This window comes from Phaethon lepturus, unplaced genomic scaffold, assembly GCF_000687285.1.
Source record: "Phaethon lepturus isolate BGI_N335 unplaced genomic scaffold, ASM68728v1 scaffold16045, whole genome shotgun sequence".
Lineage (NCBI taxonomy): Eukaryota > Metazoa > Chordata > Aves > Phaethontiformes > Phaethontidae > Phaethon > Phaethon lepturus.
In genome coordinates this window covers 5473-17013 of record NW_010541327.1, presented here as the reverse complement: position 1 = coordinate 17013, position 11541 = coordinate 5473, and the positions used below count along the sequence as shown (strand labels likewise).

The window sequence follows — 11541 nt, the reverse complement described above, 5'->3', positions numbered from 1 at the left end:
ACTGCCTGAGACTTCCAGACTCCATTTCTCCTGTTATGCTTTCAAATTTGTTTACCTTTCACTCTACACCAGTATGTTTTAAGGATTGTTATAAACGTATATACCATCCCAGTCAAACTTGGGAGTTTTGATGCTTTCTCAATGTTGGACATTTTGAGTAAGGAGATACTCAAAACCTTTGTTTAGGTAGAAAGGTTCTGATGCAGTCTAATGCCTTTCATCACTCGTGGAATTGTTAGGGATTGTAAAGATCAATACAAGGCCTCATGTAACCTTAGTTGCAGTATTCCTTAGCGCTACTAAGTAATATCCTTATATTCCTTAAATTAGGAATACTAAGAAGATTCCTTCTCTCATGCTGCTGATCACCCTCATATTTCCACTGAGGGGTGTATATTCAGAGTGCGGGGTGCTTTTTTGGAATAATTCACTACTGAAGTATTGCACTATCAAGCAGGATTTTCTCTCAATAGTTTAATATATATTTGCACTCAATAAGACTTCACGATTTGAAATGCCTGCCCTTACAGAGAAGTACAGAAAGCCTCATTTATTGTGCCGAGACAGCTTTTTCATACACTTCAAATTTATACTGGATGCCATTCTCTTCCTGGATATCAGCAGGGACACCTGGATACCTGGAGAGAGGGGAGAAGAAAAAGGAAAAGCCAACAAGTAGTTAAAAATATCATTATGAGTCACCTGTAATTTATCTAATCAATTAGAAAAGAGAGTTGTTTGAAAAAGGAGATGAAAATACCATCCTTACAACAGGTATACTAAGTACAAACTATCTTCAGGAATCATGTTAACTACTATCAGCAACTTGTACGCACATCCTTTTAAATCAAGAAAGCATACTCTGATGTTTCCCCCCCCCTTTTTGGCTTAATCAAAAAACTCCAACATTTTTATTAAAGCCTCCAACATGTTATTTAAAATGTCTGCAAAGGTACAAGAGGTACAGAACACTTATGGGTTTTTTTGCTTTGCTTTTTCTCAGATGGTTTAGGGGAAATGTTAAGGTAAAGGTTTCTTACAAGTCTATGACAGCTTCTTAAAGTAGCTCACTGCTATCATACAAAGTGTTCCCCTGTATTCCAGATTTACTGGAACAGTTTTTATTAACAGAGATTTTCAAAAATCTCTTCAGCTCCCTGTGACAGAATAAGGATTTTGTGTAAGTAATGTTGACTTTGAGAGAGAAAGAAATTTTAAATTTTATTCACTAGGTTTGATTGTGTCAGGTATCCACTTCAGTGAGGGAATGATCTTCTATTTCACAAATTCATGTTTTAAGGCCAAATCCTGATTTCAGTACACTGGACAAAACCAATGTATACCTGAGAAACAGCCAAGAGGGAGTGAGGGAAGCTTTGGGTTAGACATCAGGATACTAAAGTTGGCTCACGATATGGCACAGTGTTGTTCAGTATTGAACAACATTAGTGTTGAAGAAGGTGACTTGTCCCCCCACTCATCTTGTCTGTCTCTCCTCATCCTTCTTTCCTGCCCCTACCTATTCTCTCCTACTTCAGTGCTAGTCTATTCCCATGCCCTGTGCAGAGAGCTTGACTTGCCAGACTTTCTATTCTTCCATCGCAGGTCTCTAACCAGCTGGGAACCAAAATGGGAGCAGCAAGAAGAGGAAGACGTCCTTTCCTTGCTGCTTCTTGAGGCAGACATTTGAATTTTTGCGACCTCCCTACTGCTGTTGGATGTAATCTTATTGGAGAGGATTGAGTATATATGACTTTTGTGACAAAGATAAAATAGAATAAACCACAGTGAATGGCAGAAACTTACAATTTAATACTGGCTCCTATGAAGTTTGTTAGGAAGAAGTAATTTTCTCAAGAGAAAGGAAGAGCCTTAGAAATCTATAAAAGCTTAACCCTCTCTGCTCAAACCCATTTAATTTGTCTTTGGCATTTTATAAAAGACATTCAGAGGCTAAATACCGTTGACAATGACATATTGAGAGTTATGAAGCTTGGTAATATTTGAGTAATTCTAAAGTGAGAAACAATAAGAAAGCTACTTTTCAAGCAAACCAAAAAATGCCATTCTTTACTATAAAGATTATGGGAAGGTTGAAGAACGCAGCAAGTTCCAACTATCTCTCTGTGCCGAGTGTGGTGCAATTCCAGGTTCTAAATAAAATATGACTGTATGGAAAAAAAACAGTGAAAAGCACGTCTAACTTGAAAAAAGAATACGGCCTTAATAGGACTCTTAAACATTGAAATTGGATTTTTAAGTCTTCCATCTGAACACAAGACTAGTAAGCATCTTGGTACTTACTCTGTGAGAATTTTGTAGTCTTTGTAGTTGATTTCTGGAAAAAATGTGTCACTCTCAAATTCCTGCAAAATTCTTGTCACAAACAATCGATGATTAATTGGCTTCTCCATTGCTGCCTTTAAAAACAACAGAAATGATTTAAATTGAATTGTTCCCTGTGAAACAGCTCATCCATGCATGAAGTACTGTTGTTTTTTAAATTTTTTAATAGTCATGTTTTATACACTATCTGAAGTCTGTAAGATAATATCAAGTGTAAGTTCTTACTTGGAATACTAGCTTTCTTTACCAACTCTCCAAATTCTTGTCCTGCCTGCACCAGCCATCACCATGGCAGCATTCTTTGAATGAAGAACCAAGAGATAAGAGTCTTAGCATATTTTCTACTTGCAGATTGCACACCAAATACGTTAGCTAAAACTGACTACTTTATATATTACAGGATTTAAGCAAAGCAGTGAAAATTGAACTCTGAATCTCCGCTTTTGGACTCTCCCCCAGAACACTTTCTGAAGGGACAATTTCATCTTCTGCCAGTTCCACCTGTTAAGTGGCAGTGATAGCTATTCTCAAGAGCTTGGAGCATCTAACAGAAATGAAGAAAAAATTACAAGTAACCCTGTGAGAAGAAAGGAGTAGTATGGCCTCGTCTCAACAAGCAATTTCTGAATCATACCTCTTTGAAAGACAGGAAGCTTAAAGCAGTGGGAGAGGCCCACATCTCAAGGTAATTTTTTCCAATGTTTAATTAATATCACTACTAAGGATTTATAATGTATTTTTAGTTTGCATTAGTTTGCAATTCCAGTGATCAAGTTGTCTATCAGTTTAGCTTCGAAGATTGATCTCTGGATTATTGCAAAGTGGTAATATTCATTGGAAGTTATATATCAACAACAACAACAACAGTTTCCAAGCTCCTTGGATGAAAAAAATTACGAAGACACCCGTTGGGCGAGTTCCTCACTAACAAATTCACACAAATTGAAGAGATAAAAAAAGACGTTTTGTGTCCAGATCAGGCTGAAAAGTCACCTCTTCCAGATTTTCTCATCATTAAAATAACCCATTAAAAGCTATTCTGGTGCCTGGTTACAATATTTTTTTGAAAAGCTTACAGCTGTTTCTCCCTCTCCCTTAAATTGGCAATGAGCAATGCTCTTTGTTAAAGGTGATTCAGCATGCAGCATGCTATTAGGTACTACTTTGACAAGTACAGGAACCAAGTAATAGCAAATTTAATCCAATAAAATTAATTGGTATCACTGCTGAGAAGTTAGTTTCTAGAAAAACCGCTCTATTACTAGAGAATAGCTTAAAATGGAAGGTGTAAGTCAGAGCACACCGGCATCCAACAGCATTGAGCTGGTGTTCATCCAGATTGCATATAAATACCACATTTTTTCTTTCTTTAAATAAGCGTGGGAGGTAAAAGGAGAAACATACACATGCAGAATGACAGAAGAATAATAATCTGCTTTGCAAATAAAACCATACCAGGTTCTGTAAACAGAGATACTTTTGTTTCTTGGGAGACGAATAGATCAACTTCCTATGCAGCTCTATAGGAATTCAGCTTCAGCAAGAACTCTGTACCACCAAGACAGGTCAGGGAAGAGCATATGAAGTAACTGACCATAGATATTGCAAAGAAAGCTGAACTTAGCATGAAGGGGACTGGAGGGTGACCTCTGTTCTAGATAAATGCTTGCATTAGTCGAGTGAACCAACCAGCTGTGTAACTGTTTGTCGCCAAGTTAATAAAAAAAGTGCAAATCATTTCCGAGTTAGACAGACCAGGTCTGGGTGTCTGGGTGTGTATGTGGCCCATGAATACTAAACAACAAATAAAAAGAACTTGGAGAAGAGCAACAGTCTTGAACTGTTTGCAACCTACATATTCAGTCTCAGCAGCTGGGAATGCCCAGTGTCATGACAGTTGAGCATATTACAGTGATGGACAAGGAGAAACATATTTGTGAAGTGATTCACTTTTATATTTCAGTTGCTCTACTCTGTTAAGTGTAATTTTCACTTGTATTGGGATTTAAGTACATAGTAGAATCACAACATGGGCTGACAGCCTGACCTAGCCTTGGCCTGTCCCCATGGCCCCATCTAGTCATCCCAGAGCTATGTCTGACTGGTTACCTTCATAGGGCCTGATCCCATCCTGCGGACCTGCCTCATCACCACAAGCCCTGACTCACGAGGCCTCTGTCATGCCAGTCAGGTTATTGCCCATGGGTCTCAGCTCCTGTTCTGTTGGGAGCACCTCGTCCTCCATGTTCCCTGACTAACTTCGGAAAATTTCAGATAAGTAAATTTTGTATCAAACATGCAGCCTTCCATGTATGGGGACTCAAAAGGAACCTGTTCAGAGAGGACTGGACTCTGACATCACCTCTGCAAACTACTGGTATGGACCTGTCAGGATGGGGAAGGGGCTTTATCACAACTCTGGCATTTGCATAATGATTAAGGTAATTCCTCACTGACATTCAATTAATTCTTGCCCTGTCTAGCCCACTCTTATCAGTTTCACCACCTTTTTTTGGTACCGAAGAAAAGTTAGAGGATGCATAGTACTGATTTGCTAGAATGTTGACATAATTAACTCTGAATTTAGTCAAGGAAATATACATTATGCATATTTACTCTAATGAACAAGAATAAGGTGAGTATAACTTTGTTTTAATACAATACATACATAATAAGAAGGTATAGATAGGAATAATCTTGAACATTTAAACAGAATGTGCAGGAACTAAATATATTGCTAGTGATCAGGCAATACTGTGGGAAGTTAGCACAATATTCGATAGACAAGTAATTTCCAATAAATAGGAGATCAGTACCGCCTTTTTTGTTTTGTCTATTTGGTAAATAGGAGGGTAATGTATGTGGTGGAAACGATAGATAGTAAGAGAGGACTTGCTGGAAATAATTGTACCAGGGCAACAGGAGGAGATTTTCAAAACAAAATGATGTCTCTGAGCTCATGCTTCTGTTTGAAAAATCTACATCATCACTCCATGGTCATTACATCCCCCTCACTCCATTGCCACACTGGGTCTCTCAGTCATTCTTGGTATGATTTTAATTTACTAAGTTTTTCCCTCATAGTCCACTCAGTTATCCTTGGACTGTATTTCTACCTGCACTGGCTTCTCTTGGGAGTTGCATATGTGTTTGCTCTCCACACAGGCTCACCTCCCTGAGTAGCAGCTACTGAACCTTTTAAGATATTATAGCCTGATGAAATCGGGAAAAGCAATGCTGATTTTTGGTTCATGTTAAAGCACAGCCTATTCAAACTGTGGCTGTTGATCTGTCAGAAACACCAAAACCACTCCTCAAGCAGAGATGATTTCCCACAAGAGAGAAAGGACAGGAGAGCTGAGGTGTCAAGATCCCTCCTGTTGTCCCTAGTTCATCAACCCTACATATGAGCCAGTCCTTTATTACTCGCATAAACCTTCACAACCCTGTGAAAAGATTTTAGCATACCCTTGTCTTTTTGCTCACTTCCAAGAAACCCTCTGCAGACCTGCCTCTGAAGCACAAAGCAAAAAGGAGATGACCTAAGGATCATCTTCCCCATAATATCCAGCTGCATTGAACGGACAGCCATGCAAGATTAGATTACATCTGCACGTGCACAACCACTGCCTTGAATCAGTTTCTCTTTGTAGAACACAGGTTAAAAAAGCCCTGGAGCTCTGCAAAAAAGAATAGCTGTGCATTACAAGTCGTTTCAGAAGTATTATATGGAAAATTAATCTTTTATAGATCTAATCACCAACCCACTGTAAACTAGTGGGCATAGCAACCAATTGCTGTAGAAGGAACCAATTATTTCTAGTCATTTAAAGATTCACAGGTTTTGGAAGGACACATACACACACTGCTTCTGCTTTCTCCTCTTCTACTGATTACATATGTAAAACAGCCAAAGTAACTATGTGAGGCACTTATTTGTCAAGTGTCTTTCTAGACAACAACATTGCTAATCTAAACAAAATATGAGAACACTAAAAGATAAATTTTCAAAATAAACAGTCTGTTTATTTGCATTCTGTTTTTCAACCCTTAAAAGGTATTGGATCATATAGGCAAGCTGCATTCCGAAGCAACAAGAGTATTAAAAAATGTATTTTATATAAAAAAAAATAATTTCACAGCTGAAGATCTCACAAACTTCTAGATCTTACCTAGGCAAAAGGACTTGCTAAGTTAAACTTTGGCTACTAGGAGACTTGCAGTGATAACCAGGAGAATCAATACCTTCAAAAAATTCTTCCTTCCCACACTGCCAGGTCTCAGCTTAGTGGGGTAGGGAACAGCCCTTCCTTCCCAAGCCACTAAGGCCTAGGGAGGGAGGTGGCAGTGTGGTAGCTCCCCCCACCAGTTCTCCACCAGAGACAAAGGCAAGTGCAACAAAAACCTTCTAAGATGGTTATCAAAAAGCCTGCCCATTTTGCCCTTGCAGAAATAGATACACTTTAGTCAATAGACTTTTCTGTGTCTCAGTCTTAAAAGAGGGTCTTTTAAATCTTTTTCTCTATGGTCTCTGCAAGCATCTTTGAAAAAGAACTTAAAAAGCAACAACCTTTCATAGCTGCGTGATTTGTGTCTGCAACTGACTCATATATTAACCTTTTTTAGTCATTATTTTTTCCCAGATGAATGTCAAATCAATATGTTTCTTCACAAGAATGGGCACAGAAAAACCTTGTTTAGGTGTAATAGCAATATTACATCTTTCTTTCCATGTTAAAAGTCCTCCGAGTTTATTTTGAAGACGGTACTGGAAAGGCTGGATATGCCCTGGATATGCCCCTCTCAAGTCTGTGAAAGTATAAAGATGCTAAATGAAAGAAAATTCTTAACATTTTAAAAGAAATTATTAGTTATGCACTAATCCATTGCTAATGTTGTAGTTCTGTTTCCTCTAATGTTATTTATAACTAGGTAAGAGCAAAGAGTATTGGCCACTGGAGGCACAAATATAATAGTCATTGGAGGCACAACTGTAATAGTCATGGATATGTTTTTACAAAACATAAATCTGTATGACAGCACAGTGCTGTCAGCTGTAATGCTGTGACACTGCCACTTTTATATAAAAGAGATATTAGGGAATTGCATTAAGTGTTCAAACCTGTTCTCAAAAAACACGTAGATGGTCATAGGAATACAGGAAAATTGTCTTCCCATTCCCATCTTTTTGTTCAGACAACTACACAAAGCTACACAACTACACATGGCAAAATTCTCCTGTAACAGATTCTGCGACATTACAGTAATGAAGTAAAAAAGTTACATTTGCATATATGCCCAGAAGACAGTAAGCTTCCTTGGAAACAACTGCTCAGGACCATAAATGTGCATAATGGAATAACGTTACCATGAGCTTGGTGGGACAGGGAAAGAACGTATGGACAGTGCAACCACGACAATCTTCAGTCTTCACTTTACACACGGTAATGTTACCAGCTTTCAAAAATGTTAATAGGCTTAAGCCATCCTAATTAGTTCACTCTAAAACAGAACTAGTGGAGAAGCCAGAGCAGTGCTCAGCTTTTTGCACCAATTGCTACCAGAGGAGAATAACGCTTTGGGCTTGCAGTGTGACGTCCCCCATGTCAACACCATCATGCAGCTCAGAGGAGCCTGCTCTTTGCAGCAAGTTCTTTGAGAGTACTGTTCGAAGGGAGCAGCAGCACTGCGACCTGCAAGAGGGGAGCATGTGAGCATGGAAAAATCAGCTGTCTGCATAGCTCCCTTGTCTGTGGATCTCAGTCCTTAGTCACATCTCAGACTGAATGCAACACTTCAAAAACATGTTAGTCTCTACTCCAATAGGTATGCAGCTTAAAACAATTCCAATAGGTACACAGCTCAAAACCACTTTGCCTTATAGGCAGGGAAGGTAGAAAAATTACTATTATTTCTTTTATAGCTTACAGGAAATTCAGACACACTAAAACGTAATCTTTAAAATGTACATTTCAGCATATTAATATTAGCTAGTAAAGTTTTGTCAGGTTTGAAAAAATCATTGGTGACTCAAATTGTTAATACTTCTCTCTTTTAAAGAAGTGATCCTTATGGTACAGCAAAGATTTGAAGCTTAACAAATGCAGCACTCACAACCCACTCAGGGTATTCAGAACCCAGTGAAGCTTATATGTTTAGTCAAGAAACTCTGCTTAAAAGGGTAATTAATCATCTGCAAGAGACTTGCTGCACTAAATCTGAATAGCAACTCCGTAATTCAGTAATTTTGAAGAATGAAACTGGGTAGATTACCCAACACAATACGCCAAATACTAATACACAGGAAGACACCTGGGCATGAATATTAGGTAAAATTTTCCCTTGGAGATTACTGGAAATTTAATTTTCCAGCTCAAGCCACTTTGTTGAAGAATTTCCCCAAACGCTACTTATCACCATCATCTATTTTCTGTTATGGCCAGCTTAGATATTAACTAAATAGCAAAACCAACAAAACCTCTTACGAAACAACGTTTTGTTCTGTTATGAAATTACAAGTTTGTTCTCCAAATTTAATACATGAATACAATTCTGTACTTCAGCAATGTGACCTTGAGTGTCATTGTTTGCTTCTGTGGCATTGAGAAAGCAACAAGCTGAGTAGGAACATATAAATTAGAAGAGACAATTTTAAACGTTTGAGATGCTGTACGAAAAACTGTTTTATCAAGGTGAAAACCTGTTTGACATATGGCCTGTTTTGGTGTAACTAAAGAGGCCTTGGTTAAAAGGACCTGAGTCATAAATTTTTCAAAAAATTTTTTTAAAATTTTGTTGCCAGATTTTTTCTTCTCTTCCACTGGTAGGTTCACTGCTAGGGATTTGTGCTTGGTTATTTTTACAAAGCAAGATTTATATTAAGCACTCTACAAACAACATAGTGTAAACCCATACCATCCACATAAGTAAATCTGGTTTTGGTGGGTTTTTTTAAAGGTCCCTGTTTAATATTTGGGGATATGCTGGACTTACAGTTCCTATTCCTAGTAAAATCTGAATGTTGTTTTTAATCAGTTTAAAACATACAGTTTAAATCCAGTTAAAACAGACAGATGTAATTTATATAGAGCAGACTCCTTCAAGATCTCTAGGTAGCACTATTTTTCAGTGTCAAAGCCAAGACCTGAACCCCTCAATTAAGAGACAATACCTCCACACAGAGTGCATCTACATTAGTGTCTTAACTCAGAACAGAAACGTGGCTTTGAAATTAATCTTCCAAGTTCCCCCACTCACCATGCTTTAGTTGTACTGGGGAGCAATCTTAGTGTGTATGCATTAAATTTCTTGGGGATGAAACCAAGGCAGATAATCTGCTCCAGGAACATGTCTGATAAGCTCCAACAGCTGATGGGGACTCAAGAGCCAGAACCAATGGCTGATAAGCCACCATAAGTTTTCCAGCACACAAAGACATTCATGAGCCAGCAGTCGGCTCTCAAAACATCAAGTGCTCACGCAAAATCATGGAGTGCCTCTCATGACGCGTAACTGCTTCATAATTGCTGTGACCTACTGGCCGTTACCGGGCTGCTACACTCCTCCTTCCTCATCCATACAATCAATACCAACATCAGCTACTTCTGGAACTCAGGAAATCCAAAAAAGTGCAGAAGATCCAGTACAGCATCACACTAAGATCCAAAGAAATGAAACTTGTCCCTGGAGGCAGCAGTACTATCTTGTGGCTGTATGAGGAGATTATAAACCTGATGAGGTGATCAGTGTCAAGTCATATTTAAGAAGATGAAGGCTGCATGAGGTTTTTGAATTCTCAATGGACTGTGGGAGCTGTTTTCAAACTTTTCTGCTTTCCAATATCCTAGAAGTGAGCTTCCTAATATCAATACTCTACGCAGCTCTCCCTGTCCCCACTAAAATGCCTACTGTGTCTAGCTGCTTTGCCTTTTCCTGTTGCAGAGCCCAAGGCTCAGAAAAGACACTTTCCCAGAATATGCTGCTGAACACAGCATGAGTGTAACCTACCTGAGGACTTGGATGGCCACCCTGACCAGAGCTCATCCTCCTCAGAAATGAGCTTATGCCAATACTCCCACCACCCTGGAGACAACTGTGTCCTTGAGAACCTAGGGGCAGTGGGCAAGACAGCCATAAGCAATAGACAGCTGCACTGTGTCCTTATAAATGTTCAGAGATTGTCAGGCTTGCTCCTCTCTCCTCTGCAGTCCTACAACATCTGTTATAAGCAGTAGCAGTCCCTTGCCTCATCCCATTCCTTGTCCCTCTGTTGCTGAGGGCAGCATCCCAGCCTGAAATGCCATCTTTGAGCACATGCCCTAACACCTTTGCTTGCCTCAGTTCTTAGAGGCTGGGCAGGGCACAGTAGCCATCTGTACTTGAGATTGAGAGACAGACTGGACATCTGTGTCCCAAAGACTGCCCTTCTACACTCAGGCAACTGGGTAGATGCTCCACCTCGGCACAACTTCCTAGATAAGGACAAGCCAATCTTATGTTTCAGCATTGTATCTGGGCAGGGCAGTTTGAGGCACAAGGAGATGCAGTATTTCAGATTAGGCAGGTGTTAAAACGTATTGAATGACTCTGTGCAGAAAGGTGTCAGCATCCCCCTTCAGTTTGAGGCTCTTTGGAAACCTCCTGAAACGCTTGTGAATCTGCCTCAGTTCATGGGCAACCCTTGGTAACCATTCCGGCTTGCTACCCTGGGTCTGAAACCCGGCTGGGATGTGGGTGCTGTGGGCAGGGGTGGGAAGGGAAAAGGTGTGGGAAACCAAAGAGAGTGAAGGCCTGATAAATCATGCATATGTTCCCTCCTTATACCATCTACAGAAACATGGCTTGGAGGATTGCTTCAGAGAGCTCAGTGACAACAACCTTCATCATGATGAACCTCCCCATCCCAAACTGATCCAAAATTGCTAAGGCTAGGAGCTGTCTTAAAAGGCTCCATAGGACAAGCCACCCTCTTGAATGATGACATGGACTCTGGAAATGTTGTCTTGCAATGGCAAAACTGTTGTAGTATCTCTCACCAGATGGCCTCAGTTGTGCACCCTCACATTCAACACATTCTGCATCTACTTCTTATTCTCCAGGATCCCCATATCAATGGGATGCTACCAGCCTGAGCTCAACCCCTGTGTCAAGGGCTGCAGAACAACCAGTGCAGAGTAGCTACAGTGAAGACTCCAG

The 11541-nt window shown here is 39.7% G+C and overlaps 1 protein-coding gene across 1 annotated transcript in view; it reads right to left on the bottom strand.

The window, feature by feature from the left end:
• Positions 1-491: 491 nt before the first annotated feature.
• DHFR (dihydrofolate reductase) overlaps positions 492-11541 on the bottom strand; it is a 15855-nt gene continuing 4805 nt past the window's right edge. Inside the window, exons 3-4 of the mRNA XM_010287699.1 lie at positions 2305-2420; positions 492-638 (exon numbers count right to left, since the gene is read on the bottom strand). Coding sequence (XP_010286001.1) covers positions 551-638; positions 2305-2420 — 204 coding nt within the window. The 3' untranslated portion in view covers positions 492-550. The remainder of the gene's footprint in view (positions 639-2304; positions 2421-11541) is intronic.